This window comes from Triticum dicoccoides, chromosome 2B, assembly GCF_002162155.2.
Source record: "Triticum dicoccoides isolate Atlit2015 ecotype Zavitan chromosome 2B, WEW_v2.0, whole genome shotgun sequence".
NCBI classification, from domain to species: domain Eukaryota; kingdom Viridiplantae; phylum Streptophyta; class Magnoliopsida; order Poales; family Poaceae; genus Triticum; species Triticum dicoccoides.
In genome coordinates, this window is record NC_041383.1 from 493436796 (window position 1) to 493450353 (window position 13558).

At 49.6% G+C, this 13558-nt stretch overlaps 4 protein-coding genes and 1 non-coding gene across 5 annotated transcripts; 3 read left to right on the forward strand and 2 right to left on the reverse strand.

The window, feature by feature from the left end:
- Positions 1 to 573: 573 nt before the first annotated feature.
- Positions 574 to 2489, forward strand: LOC119364424 (aspartic proteinase nepenthesin-1-like). Its single transcript, XM_037629897.1, has one exon. The coding sequence runs from the start codon at positions 831 to 833 to the stop codon at positions 2178 to 2180; it is 1350 nt and encodes a 449-aa protein (XP_037485794.1). The 5' UTR covers positions 574 to 830; the 3' UTR covers positions 2181 to 2489.
- A 2289-nt stretch (positions 2490 to 4778) lies between these two features.
- On the forward strand, positions 4779 to 6200 carry LOC119364425 (aspartyl protease 37-like). Its single transcript, XM_037629898.1, has 2 exons — positions 4779 to 5308; positions 5531 to 6200. The coding sequence occupies exons 1-2, from the start codon at positions 4779 to 4781 to the stop codon at positions 6198 to 6200; spliced, it is 1200 nt and encodes a 399-aa protein (XP_037485795.1).
- A 355-nt stretch (positions 6201 to 6555) lies between these two features.
- Positions 6556 to 9033, reverse strand: LOC119364426 (gamma-glutamylcyclotransferase 2-3-like). Its single transcript, XM_037629899.1, has 8 exons — positions 8837 to 9033; positions 8643 to 8719; positions 7981 to 8034; positions 7306 to 7362; positions 7177 to 7217; positions 7026 to 7097; positions 6864 to 6943; positions 6556 to 6789 (listed from the first exon to the last, which is right to left on the reverse strand). The coding sequence occupies exons 1-8, from the start codon at positions 8943 to 8945 to the stop codon at positions 6725 to 6727; spliced, it is 555 nt and encodes a 184-aa protein (XP_037485796.1). The 5' UTR covers positions 8946 to 9033; the 3' UTR covers positions 6556 to 6724.
- Positions 9034 to 9250: 217 nt separating this feature from the next.
- LOC119266362 lies at positions 9251 to 9411 on the forward strand. The gene has a single exon (XR_005132025.1). It is a non-coding gene; the product is annotated as a U1 spliceosomal RNA (small nuclear RNA).
- Positions 9412 to 9660: 249 nt separating this feature from the next.
- Positions 9661 to 12399, reverse strand: LOC119364427 (F-box protein FBW2-like). The gene is made up of 2 exons (XM_037629900.1): positions 11557 to 12399; positions 9661 to 10438 (listed from the first exon to the last, which is right to left on the reverse strand). Exons 1-2 carry the CDS (start codon positions 12282 to 12284, stop codon positions 9925 to 9927), a joined length of 1242 nt encoding a protein of 413 aa, XP_037485797.1. The 5' UTR covers positions 12285 to 12399; the 3' UTR covers positions 9661 to 9924.
- Between the last annotated feature and the right edge of the window lie 1159 nt (positions 12400 to 13558).

Below are 13558 nucleotides of genomic sequence, written 5' to 3' on the forward strand. Positions count from 1 at the left end.
AAACTAGGCCACTCATGTCGATCGTTGGAAATGGAAGAACATGCATGGAGGACAAAGGCCAAACATCTACTATAATTCCTTCTAAATGGACCGGTCGACGCCGGTTGCTCACCAACTCAGGCACCATCGACCTGTATGTTGGCTACCTAGCACAGACATCCCTAACCTAGCTTTTGTTCACAAGTCAAATAATGCTAGCTAGGAGACTTTAGAAGCCCGTACGTAATAATCCCATATCAGTCCACTTTGTATCAGACTTTGCGGGGATCAGACTGTTCAATCTAATGTATATACTCTTGATTAATCAACAAAGTTGTACTGTATTGTTTACCACAAAAATACACAAACTTATACAATCATATAAGCAAAATTTGAAGGAATGTTCTAAAAGTGAGATCCACTGACCTAGCAGTAGTAGTCCTCAAAATCTTAACCATATGACCTAAAAGGCCACCCTGGGCACACGTACTCAAATCAGACTTCCTATCATTGTGGCGACAAGCGCCAAGGAGAAGCTTTGCAGTGAGGTGAAGTTGTCGCATCCAGTTAGGTACTAATTGTACCAGTCTCCCACACGGCTCGCTTCAGCTGACCGGCCACTAGCTTTTCCCATCTTCTCAGCTCTCCCAGCAGCTTCCTTTCCCTCTCTTGCTTAGGCTAAGACTTCAAGCCATCATCTGGATATGGTCATAGCTAGAGCAAAGCAAACCTAACTATAACTACCGATCATTGTTTTATGTCGTGAGAAGAATATAAAATCTAGCCTTTCTTCGATACAAGGATCATGAAGCACTAGCTTGCTCTTCTCGCACTTGCCGAAAGCCAAAAATATGGGGGCGCAGGTGCAGCTACGATTGCTTCTTTTGGTAGCCACGGCGGTGGTTGCCAGCTGCGCCACCGGCGGCCTCGCCGCGACGTCGTCACAGCTGGGCCGCCTGGAGGGCCTGCGCGTGGCCCTGACGCACGTCGACGCGCACGGCAACTACACAAAGCTGCAGCTGCTGCGGCGGGCGGCGAGGCGGAGCCGCCACCGCATGTCCAGGCTCGTCGCGCGGACCACCGGCGTGCCGATGATGTCGAGCAAGGCCGTCGCGCCGGCCCTGCAGGTGCCGGTGCACGCTGGGAACGGCGAGTTCCTGATGGACATGTCCATCGGCACGCCTGCGGTGGCGTACGCGGCCATCATCGACACCGGCAGCGACCTCGTGTGGACGCAGTGTAAGCCCTGCGTGGAGTGCTTCAACCAGAGCACGCCCGTGTTCGACCCCTCGTCGTCCTCCACCTACGCCGTGCTGCCGTGCTCCAGCTCCTTCTGCAGCGATCTGCCCAGCTCTAAGTGCACCTCGGCCAAGTGCGGCTACACATACACCTACGGCGACTCCTCGTCGACGCAGGGCGTCCTGGCTTCCGAGACCTTCACTCTGGCCAAGACCAAGCTCCCCGAGGTCGCCTTCGGATGCGGCGACACGAACGAGGGCGACGGGTTTACGCAGGGCGCGGGGCTCGTGGGGCTCGGCCGGGGCCCCCTCTCGCTGGTCTCGCAGCTCGATCTCAAGAAGTTCTCCTACTGCCTCACCTCCCTCGACGACACGAGCAAGAGCCCTCTCCTCCTCGGCTCCCTCGCCACCATCTCGGAGAGCGCGGCGGCCGCGTCGTCGGTGCAGACCACCCCTCTCATCAAGAACCCGAGCCAGCCGTCCTTCTACTACGTGAACCTCAAGGGCCTGACGGTCGGCTCGACACACATCACCCTGCCGAGCTCGGCGTTCGCCGTGCAGGACGACGGCACGGGCGGAGTCATCGTGGACTCCGGCACGTCGATCACGTACCTGGAGCTACAGGGGTACCGCGCGCTGAAGAAGGCGTTCGCGGCGCAGATGAAGCTGCCGGCGGCGGACGGGTCGGGGATCGGGCTGGACATGTGCTTCGAGGCGCCGGCGAGCGGGGTGGACCAGGTGGAGGTGCCGAAGCTGGTATTCCACTTCGACGGCGCGGACCTCGACCTGCCGGCGGAGAACTACATGGTGCTGGACTCCGGGTCCGGCGCGCTGTGCCTGACGGTGATGGGGTCGCGGGGCCTGTCCATCATCGGCAACTTCCAGCAGCAGAACATCCAGTTCGTGTACGACGTGGGCGAGAACACCCTCTCCTTCGCGCCCGTGCAGTGCGCCAAATTGTGAGTACGTACGTGCCGGTGTTGTACCGCGAATACGTTGTTGATTAGTCGTAGATGTGTCGGTCTGTGCATGCGGATGCATGCATGCCGTGTTCATATGCCATGGAGCGATCGATCGGGTCGATCAGCTGCGTGCTTGCTACATTTAATTAGCTCGTCTCGGTCGCTGCTCGACATGCATGGATCGGTGTATGTACTTATGTGACTGGATAGGGCATGGATGGATGATGATGGATCTGTGTATATGACCATTGGTGATATCTGATGAGTTGTACTCCCTCCGTCTCATAATATAATAACGTTTTTTATACTAGTGAGTGTCTAAAATGTTCTGGAGGGAGTATAATCTATGGCACCCTGGGTTTTTTTATTATGGAAACTATGAAAAATCTTATCTGGCTGAGGGAGCATGGTGTTTCAAACATTTTTACTGACAATGTTAGTTGTATTTGGGATAATAGTTTCTTTAAAACAACATGACATTTTCTGGGAGGATGTCAATTTTGAGCCTTCTTTCCAGAAAGTGTCATGTTGTTCTGAATCCCCTCGGCTAACTAAAACGGCCATCAGAACGTTTACAAATGACACCCCCTCCCAGCGAACATCAACCAGATAAGAGGGTCCGGAATTATTGCTTCGTTTCCGTTTGTGACTGATTTGTTTTTTATGATAAGCTTCAGCGAGCCTATTAGAGACAATAGAATCAGAAACAAACACAGGTTGGCATGGTGAAAAAAATTGAGAGGAGATGTGCTTGCTGCCAGGGTAAACTCATGTGTTCTATTGTGGGAGAATTACTTTAGTTCAGGCCTGTCTAACTAATATGCCCCTCTTTATGATGTCATTCTATCCTACCCCAATGCGGGTTTTAAATAAGGCTGACTTCTTTTGAGCTAGGATGGTCTGGTAGGAGGATGAAGATAGGAAAAGGTACCACCCGGTGAACTGGAAAACATGTTGTAAACCCAGAAACTTGGGTGGTCCGGGTATTCTAAATCTAGAGGTTATGAACAACCAGACATTGGCCACAGTTAGCCTGATCCTTGCCAACCAAAAAGAAGGACGACTTCCATTTGTCAATCTTTTCAAAGACCCAGATCACACCATGAGTTGATGGATTGGCCTTGCAGCAATCAACAATTTCACTAGAACCAGTCTTCCCGAACGCTGGATGAGGCCACGTTGCCAAGCCGGTATGAACTATCATGCCTGGTCCAGTAAAGGCTGCCAATTTGCCCTCGCTAGCTGTTTGTGCCGATAAGAAAAGCTCTCAATGCTACATTGTAGAAGGTTGGCAACGCGATGACTATCCTCGTCGCCGCTTGTGATTAGGACATCGCATGATCTACTGTAATTTATCCACAAACACAAATACCCCAAGAGCTTCCCTGACGAAGTGTAGGTCCTGAACTAGTGGCCTGACAAAAAGAGCCACGCCGTCGTCATAGATTGTCAGCCTTTGGGTGGTAGCGATACCATGGAATGAGCTGACAACTCCATCCACCATAGCTTGATTGATAATCGTAGTCAACGCGTCCATGGCAATGACGAACAACAGAGGGGAGATCAGGTCCCCTTGTCACAGTCCACGAGCATGATGGAAGCGCCTGCCGAGAACATCTTTCACGATCAGCTTGGTATTCACATAGTAAAGGAGAATGGCGATCCAACATGGCCAACTTGAGCCAAAGACTTCAGCCGTGAGGACCTGGAACAAAAAAGGCCACAATAGAGAATCAAATGCCTTTGTAATGTCAAGCTTCAAGAAGAGTCTCGGATCTTTCATACCATGGATCTTGCGTGCAACCTGACGAATCAACATGAAGTTATCATGGTTGCCGCGCTCCTTAATGAAGCGGATTGGTTGGCCTACTATTTCCAGCATGTGGCGGCGGGCACGGGTGGCAAGGAGCTTTGAGAGCAACTTGTAGAAGCTATGAGGGAGGTTAATAGGTCTAAAGTCGCCAACCTCCAAGGCCTCAACCCTCGATGTGGGCATAGTTGAGCTCGTGAAATTCCCTGCCATCACCCACGAACAGCTTAAGCAGCGCCGCCTGATGCCATATTTTATGATCGCCCAAGCATTATGATAGAAAGCACCAATAAATCCATCGGGTCCGGGGGCGCTGTCTGGGCATTCCTTTTATGATGTTTCCGTAGGGTGATTTCGGGTTCTCCTAGATCAAACTCATTTGTTGGGGTTTTTCTCGGATCAAATGTCAGTTTGATATTGTGGTCCTCAATCCATCTGTTGTTCGTCTCTTCCTCAACTTTGTATTAAATTAACAACATTTTGAAACGAAGTGAGTAGAACATAATTATCATCTTCTAAAAAAAACATAATTACCATCTAGTGCTAATTAGCAAATTCCGAAACTAATGAAAGCAACATACGTGCAAAGAACAAAAGGATGTCATGCAACGAAGCGATGCTACCCTCAACCAGTTCACCTTGCCTCCACTACCTTTATGTGCTCCCGAACAAATCGGGAACAAAGAATTAACGCTGCTTGATCTACTTAACCCATTTAACTACTGAGGAACACGCAAATTGCCGCCGTGCTGCATGTCAGTCCACCATAGTACTACAACGTACAACGCCATGGAGGCCATACCACTGCTACTCTTCCTCGCCCTCCTCGTCCTCCCGGCGTACTGCCTGCAGTCGCCGCGGCAGTCCTATCACCTCGAACTCGCCCGCGTGGACGCCGTGGACACGGGAAGCCTCAACATCAGCGACCATGAGCTCCTCCGGCGCGCCATCCAGCGCAGCCGGGACCGGCTGGCCAGCATCACGCCCCGCCTGTACCCGACCGGCAACCGCAAGGTGGTGGTGGGCGAGGCCCCGGTGCTGTCGGCCGGGGGCGAGTACCTAGTGAAGCTCGGCCTGGGCACGCCGCAGCACTGCTTCACGGCGGCCATCGACACGGCCAGCGACCTCATCTGGACGCAGTGCCAGCCGTGCGTCAAGTGCTACCGCCAGAAGGACCCCGTCTTCAACCCCATGGCCTCGACCACCTACGCCGTGGTGCCGTGCAACAGCGACACGTGCGACGAGCTGGACACCCACCGGTGCGGCCGCAGCGGCAGCGAAAACGACGACGACGACGACGTGTGCCAGTACACCTACACGTACGGCGGGAACTCGACGACGAGGGGCACGCTGGCCGTCGACAAGCTGACCATCGGCGACGACACGTTCCACGGCGTCGTCTTCGGCTGCAGCAGCTCCAGCGTCGGGGGACCGCCCGCGGAGGTGTCGGGGGTCGTGGGCCTCGGCCGCGGGCCGCTCTCGCTGGTGTCCCAGCTGTCAGTGCGGAGGTTCATGTACTGCCTGCCCCCGCCCGCCTCCAGGAGCGCGGGGAGGCTGGTCCTCGGCGCCGACGCCACCGCCATGCGCAACGCGTCGGACCGGATCGTGGTGCCCATGTCCATCAACCCGCGGTACCCGTCCTACTACTACCTCAACCTCAACGGGCTGTCCATCGGCGACAAGGCCATGTCCTCCTCCTTCAGGAGCAGCATGAACGCGACGACTCCAGGTACTTCAGACGCCAACCCCAATGTGGCGGCGTCTCCCGTGCCCGTGTCCGGCGACGGCGACGGCGGCACGGGCCCGAACGCGTTCGGGATGATCATCGACATCGCGTCAACGATCACGTTCCTGGAGGAGTCGCTGTACGAGGAGCTGGTGGACGACCTGGAGGAGGAGATCAGGCTGCCGCGGGGTTCCGGCTCGAGCCTGGGGCTGGACCTCTGCTTCATCCTGCCGAACGGGGTGCCGATGAGCCGCGTGTACGCGCCGTCGATGTCACTGGCGTTCGACGGGGAGTGGCTGAGGCTGGAGAAGGAGCTGCTGTTCGTGGAGGACAGGGAGAGCGGGATGATGTGCCTCATGATCGGCAAGACGGACGGGGTGTCCATCCTCGGCAACTACCAGCAGCAGAACATTCAGGTCATGTACAACCTGCGCCGGCAGAGGATCACCTTCGTCAAGACCAACTGCGAAACCCTGACTCACTAGGATCCATACTCTACTTGGCGTGCTGCGTGTTTCTCTATAGTGCTATTGACCCATAACATATTTAGACATTGAAGAAATCTGAACTGGACAGTGAGGACAGAAAAGGAGCAACAACTCATTGAATTTGTGAGTGCATTTCTACAGCATATCTATATCATCCGAAAATGTATCAAGCGAATTGATACAATGGTCCAAGGGCATCGTTTTCTCTTCTTTTTTTTGCAGATTGTCAATGAATGAAATTTGTGAATCTGCGAAGAATGTTAATTTTATTTTCGCACTAGGGAATTCAATTTGTTTTTGTCCCATTCTACTTTTTCTAGGCTCCTTGCACTAGTCCTCAGTGTGAGTAAAATGAAAGGAGAACCAATAGATCCCATTACCATCTCACTTGTCAATTTTTTATACTGCCATCCATAGAGGGGCATGAATATATTCACAACTCACAAGCTTTTGAAACCTTATACAGGAATAAAGATGTTTCGCAACAATCGATTCCACCTTCATGTGATCCTATAATGAGATTACAAACTATCTGCATACTTGCGCACAGCATTCGCCAAATCCTGAACATGTTGATCCACAACTCCTGCCATGAACACATAACTGAGGAACACACTTGCAATTTTTATACAAGACAGAAAATATAAATGACAACCTTACCTATTTTGTTTAACGCATCCTCGAGCTTGAACAAATACTCTTTATTAGGTCCCGTCGGGCCTTCAGCAAGGTAGATTTGCCTGAACATCACATAGATATCATGGAAATTAACCGCAGTTTCAGTTCAACCAAAATAACGCTGAAGTTAAGGAGATGCTATACTTGGCCATTTCTTCCAGCGGAGCAGGACCCAGATAGTTTTGGTTGGCCTCCTTATTTGTGGTGGCTAAATATCTGTTGGTAGAATTCAGTTCCATCAGTTTTTTCAACCAATTTTACCAAGAGCTCATTTTAATACCACGAAAGCACTTACACCATCATATCTTGGACTGCTGGTATTTTGGGGGAAGAGTCCTGAAACATTTCAAAATTAATGAGTAATTACACATCAAACATTCTGCAGCATAAGAAATAATTCAAGCACTTGGTCGTCATATCTTACTGTATACAAGTCAAGGTAAACCTTCTCATCATATTGCTTCTCTCTTACTTCCAGATACTGCAATTCAACTCTGAAGGTAAATCGCCAATAGATGCAGCTAAGCAACTCAAAGTCAGTTTATGAAAACTCTGGTCAAGGGCAGTATTACTTGGATGCACAAACGGACTGCTAGAAGTAGCATCTAGACAAAGTATCCGAGTTCAAATGAAGAGTTCTTACTACTTTCTTAAAGAAAAAATACTTTTCTTAGCTCAGGGCCGAATTATCAATATCTCAACAAGCTAGTACTTCCTCCGTTCCTAAATATAAGTCTTTGTAGAGATTCCACTAGATGGATTACATACGGAGCAAAATGAATGAATCAACACTTAAAATACATCTATATACATCCGTATGTGGTTTATAGTGGAATCTCTACAAAGACTTATATTTAGGAACGGAGGGAGTATATAGTAAAGCATACTCATACCATTAACCAATCTATTTATCTCCATTATGACAGACAAACAACAGCATTCTTGTTCAATCCATGTATTAATTGTGCATAATCATTTACAAAGTACAGCATTGGTGAATTAAATGTATTTGACTTAGTCTCTCTCTCTCTCTCTCTCTCTCTCTCTCTCTCTCTCTCTATATATATATATATATATATATATATAGTATTCTTTTTACCTCCAGGGCTGTCTGCTTGTCCTGCTCCCTTGAAATTTTGTAAGCAACTCCCCACTGCAGTTGTACAACAGAAATTCACTTGCAAAATCTATTCACACTCCAATAACAGAGTTACCACAAGAATAAAACAAATACTACAGAATAACCTAACAATATGAGGAGCATTATTAGCATAATGAAGAGATGTTAACGCGGATAACTAGCGAACCTACTAACCCATTTCGCATGTGCTATCTAGGCTCTCATGATTTCTCTGAGATAACTGAGGGAAGGTACGATCCACCATCCTAATGCACACTACACCCATATAAAGTATCATCTCTGTTGCGAATTATAAGATGATTTGCATATTTCAATATGGACAAAATACGGAACAAATTGTGTGAACAAACACACTAAAACGCGTCTATATACATCCGATTCACAGAAAAGTTAGAACATCGTATAATTCAGAACGGAGGGAGTAAGCATCAACATTTCAGGTTCAAGACAACTGACACAGACAATCTCTATCTGATCAAGCGATACTATGCAATCACTATCTGATCAAAAACTCACTGACAGTGAGGAACAGAAGAAAAAAAACTAATATCTCAACCAATCCTAGCACAGGAGGGGTTTATCCTGAACCCAGAGTCAGAGGAGAGAGTTGGGAAGCGTACGCATGTGGACCCGGGCTGATGTTCCAGCGTGACGGTCCTCCCGGGGAACTCCGGCGTGCCCCTGTGGTCCGTGCTCCCTGTCGATCCGCCGACGAAAACCCCAAGAAGAAAAAGCAGAGGGTCGGCGAGATAGATCTGAGAAGCGCGGGCGAGTGGCCGCCGGAGTAATCAATCAGTTAGCTAATGGTACCCACCCTGGTAGAAGACGCGGCGGTAGTCCCTGACGAAGCCGACGAGGCGGGCGTCGTAGGCGAACCCGGGGTTCCACACCAGGGAGCCGTAGCCGAACACCCACATCACCATGCCTGCCCCTCCCCTCACTTGCTCCCTATCGGCGTGCGTGTAGGTTTGCCTCTACCGCTTCTCTGATTGGACACCTCCCTCCCAGGACGACGGCTGGGACAGTTGGAGGACAACTGGCTGGGCCAACTGAAGGCCCATGTTTGGGCCCGAACATGGCAGCCCGGTGGTAACACGCCAGTGGTAGCACCACGTTACAGATCATCAGATCATTAGGTCGCTAAACTTGTTTAGTACCACATCGCTTGCCTGCGCGGGCTGGAGCCGGGACTGTGCTATATAATCAAGCCATAGTGCGCCCCTTAAACTTACTTACCTGGACGGGGTCGATGGCTGATCAACAAGAGCCATGGCCTAGGCTAGTGGTCCACATTGCACTTGGTGGATGCACTTGCTTACCATCTCCCCAAGCGGGAGAGTGGACGTCATAATTTGTGATAGAGGGGGTACGCGTTCGCGCGGCCCCTGCCAATTCTTTAATTGAAAATTTGATGAATTTGTTATATGTGCTGCTTTTTGTTCATGAATTATTATGAATGACTCTATTCTAGAATTTGAAAATTTAACTGAGCTTACTCTATTCTAGTCTTCTGGTAACACTTGCTCTTAAACATTTGGCCTCCAGAAAAGCAGCACCTACCAAACATAAGAGAAGGCCAACATTTTTACTCCTACAAACACTAAGGAAAAGTAGCATTCAGGAACAATTAAGAGCACATGCCAAATCCCCAGTCAATAGCTCCAGAACACAAAGACACGTTCTCTTTCCAAAGTAACATTGCAGGATCAATCCACACAATCAAGAACACACATACAGAGCAATTACCTCAGAAGACAGACGCCAAGCTAAAAACAATGCTTAACTCGGTCAGACAACAGTAAGCATTTCAAATTGATGTTTAATAACCAAAAGGAAGCCTGCAGTTTCTGATATATCCCCAAAAACCCAGCCGTTTAGCCCCCTGGATTTTGCACCACAGAGTCAATCATCGCTTTCAGTGTCATCGTAGTCGTAATCGCCACCACTGCTCGAGTTCTCGTCGTAATCAGGCTCCCATGGCTCCCGGAACGACTCGAGAGCGCAGCATCTCTCCTCAATGTCGCCGTCAAGCCTGACATTCAAGCTGCCAAGTATATCCAGTGTACGCAGCAGAGGGCATTTGGTGAGGATGGCATCAAGGCCAACATCACTGAACAGACCATATGCAAGCTCAAGTTGCTTGAGCATCGGCATGGTATTCGCAACCGCCAGGGCCTCGTCTTCGACCACTTTAGGTGCTGCATCGTTGCCTTGGGGGGACTCCGGAGGCATGTTCCTCTTCAGCTGAGCAAGCGACTTGCATTGTCGGCCTATTGCTTCCATGCCTCTCGATGTGACTTTCAGGCAGTAACTGATGTCCAACACTCTTAGGGCAGGAAAGCATTTCACGTACTTCTCCACGGCTTGGTCAGATATCTCGCTCATCGGGATCTGGAGGACATTAAGCAACTTCCCACTGTCCAGTGGAAATTAACCATCACAATCAGAACTTCAATTTTTTCGATAAAGAATCAGAACTTTAATAGTTGCAGCAATGGTAAATTAGGTGCCAAATTTGCAGCATACGACAGGAAAGAAAAGATGTAGTACCGTTAAGCCAACTGGCACATAACAGAGCAATGGCATTACACAAAATGTCATAGAGAAGTATCACAGGCAGAGTTATAGTCCTAATCTTCTATGCTACATAGAAGTTCTGAACTGAAGCAGTACAAATTAAGCAATATGTGATATGTATCAAGAAATAGATTAGCTAGTTGGTGGTGATTTTCTTCACATGACAAGAAGCCTCAGAAAAACCAGGACCGGCATCATCTGAAACTAGTGGTTCCCATTTTGTTTTGAGAGAAAACAAAGGTTGGCCCTAATGTCATCTAACAATATCCACACATATCATAGAATCAAAATAGCAGATTATCATCCTGTCAAATCAAAATAGCAGATCATGATGTTCACATTTGCACACAAGTAGATGCCCTTCAGTAGCAAATTAGCAGAGGTTTATCCCCAATGCACTTGCGTGGGTGTGTGCCTGCGTGTGACGGTGTAATCCCTGAAAAAAAAGTATGGCTCTGAACTCTGATTCGTTCTGTAAGACTAAAAACGTAGGAGGTGTGTTGGCAAAACTTCTTTTTTTTTTAATAGAAGTGAGCTGCCACCTACAAATGGTTATCGTATAAACATGGATTTCACAGTGTCATCACTGGTGCCTGATCACTAAACTGAAAAACCTCTAGCAGCAGCTCTAATGCACAATAGCTCGTAGGCAAAACTCTACAGCTTGAAAGCCATCAATTAATTATTACCCCAAATATATGAGTTCTCACAGTTCCCAACTATGAGTCTCCCAAACTATTGATGCAAAATTGGCAATTTTACTAGCAGTCATCGCACCACAGTTCTAAATGTGGTGCAAAACTAGACAATCAGATGGGGAATTTCAACAGTTCAAGCAGCGGGTTTTTTCCACCACAATTCACAAAGGCATCGACATGTCACGGCAGCTTCCTTCTGCTACTAGCATGAAACCAAGAACCACCTTTCGGGGCAGGCAAAGGGGGCAGCGCGACTTACGAGGCGGCGACGTAGGCAAGCGCGGCGTCGCCGACGTGGTAGGCGGAGAGCCGTCGGATCGTGCCCTGGGAGCGGGCGACAAGGCGGCGCACAGCTGCGTCGGCCCTGACCCGGCACTTGACGCGGCGGCACCAGGCCTCGATGTCCACGTCCCCCCACATGTCCGGCGACGCAGCGGCCTCCCTCCACGCCCTGCACACCGCCGCGGGCCCGCGCGCAATCTCGTCGGCGGCGAACCTGCCCCGCAGTATCAGCGCCATTATCTCCGGGCTCGCAGCCTCCGTCCACCTCCAATCGTACATTTCCTCCTTGACCTCATCGCCCCTCACGTCCCCTCCACCGCCCCCTTCCACGGCCACGCAAGGACTCGCCTTTTCCGTCTCCGGCAAACACCACTCGTTCTCTCCTCCGCCGGTGGCCGCATCCGCGCTCTTCTCCGCCGCCTCCGCCCAGCTCGTTCCAAAAAACCCTCTTCCGCCGCAGCTTCGTCCATCAAGCCCCACCATTTCCGCCTCCATCTCCATCCGCCACCCTCCGCCATCTCCGACCAAGGCTGCTCCGCCACCAACTTTGGGCTTCTTCTTCATGGCCTCGGCGTGCGACCACTTCACCACGGGCGCCGGCAGTCTCCCTCTCCAACCCCCATTAGGCCGCTCCCTCTTCGCCTCCCACCCCGAGCCCTCCCCTGCGGGGAATCCGGCGCCGGACGGAGGGTTCCGACGCTTCATTGCCGGCGATTTGCCTCGGCCAACTCGCCGTGTTTGTTTTGGGGTTTTCCGTTCCCTTTTTGGTTGGAATTGGGGAGGAGCGGAGAAGCGCACATCCGGCTCACTAGTAGAGCTGAGCTAACCTCTTGTAGCAATGGAGATGCCCCACCCACGCCGCGGATCGGCGGAGCTGATGTGCGACGCGTGTCTACTCCAACGGATCGACGCCCTTGCCTCTTGGAGTTCGTGGGTTCGGGATTCGGGGGTACTGGACTGCGGGTGCACGGTGGCGTTTCGCATTCAAAGCGGGAGATCAGATCAGTAAACTGAGTATAGGTGGGCTAGGCAACTCCTAGGCGGTCCACCAAAACAGACACCACTAAATATTTGTGGACATAATTGACCATACTAAATGGACAGATAGAATTGGGTGTTCCCCCTCAAAAAAAAATTATTCATCAAATGTTTATTTTTTTGTCCAATGAAGAGGAGAGAGAAAAAAGGAGAAAGGGGAAAAGATGGATTTGTGATGGGTCTAATGCTAAGTTGGTGTGTCTGCAATGTGCACTTCTCCAAATCACTATGTACTATGTTTGGTACCGGTTTATGCGATTTTAAATATTTGCTCGTGTCCGCAATATTGATGACTCCTGTTGGAGGGCAAATATTGTCTGGGCCGCCGATCCAAATATTAAAAGCGATTTGGTGGGTCACGCTGCGGGAGCCCTTAGGATGGATTGATGTAATGTTTCTTTTATTATTGATAAGATAAGATTTTTCGCTGCAAATTTCATTGTAAATGAAGTTAATAAGGGCATCTCAAAGGGCAATGTTAAATTTAAGTCTTCGTATGTTTGTGGACATGTCCATGGATAAATATCATCTGCCCCTAAAAAGTGGACGTCCACCACCGTCCTCCAATTCTCCCTTCCCCATATGTATGGTCCATTTTGCCCAAAATTTCCAATATTGCTATTATATTACACACATAAAAATCAAAATTGAATACAAATAAAAAGCAATGATTTAATAATCAACATGTCAAACAACTCAACAATTCAGACATGATCCTCTTACAAATGATTTAATAATTCAAACATAGCTGATAAATCCAATGAACAAAAAAACTTGTGTTGATGTCTCTGTGCATCGCGTGAACCACTCAGCAGCGTCATCCATGAGACTAATGTCAGCCACCATGATCCTCGACGCCTCGATAATCCTCATAAGCACAACTTGTTCGGCCTCGGTTGTCGCTCGCTTTGCTTCAATGCCAATCCCCCCTCCCTCTCTCT

Bases quoted from the DNA above. Each gene is read 5' to 3' on its own strand.
- LOC119364426 (XM_037629899.1), bottom strand. From the start codon at position 8,945: ATGGTGATGTGGGTGTTCGGCTACGGCTCCCTGGTGTGGAACCCCGGG. The intron at 8,720-8,836 runs GTGGGTACCATT...GCGGATCGACAG, and splicing joins CCGCCGCGTCTTCTACCAGG to GGAGCACGGACCACAGGGGC. The intron at 7,218-7,305 runs GTAAGATATGAC...GAAATGTTTCAG, and splicing joins TTTACCTTGACTTGTATACA to GACTCTTCCCCCAAAATACC.
- LOC119364427 (XM_037629900.1), bottom strand. From the start codon at position 12,284: ATGAAGCGTCGGAACCCTCCGTCCGGCGCCGGATTCCCCGCAGGGGAG. The intron at 10,439-11,556 runs GTAAGTCGCGCT...TCCACTGGACAG, and splicing joins CTTGCCTACGTCGCCGCCTC to TGGGAAGTTGCTTAATGTCC.
- LOC119364424 (XM_037629897.1), top strand. From the start codon at position 831: ATGGGGGCGCAGGTGCAGCTACGATTGCTTCTTTTGGTAGCCACGGCG.
- LOC119364425 (XM_037629898.1), top strand. From the start codon at position 4,779: ATGGAGGCCATACCACTGCTACTCTTCCTCGCCCTCCTCGTCCTCCCG. The intron at 5,309-5,530 runs GTACGGCGGGAA...GCCCGCCTCCAG, and splicing joins GTGTGCCAGTACACCTACAC to GAGCGCGGGGAGGCTGGTCC.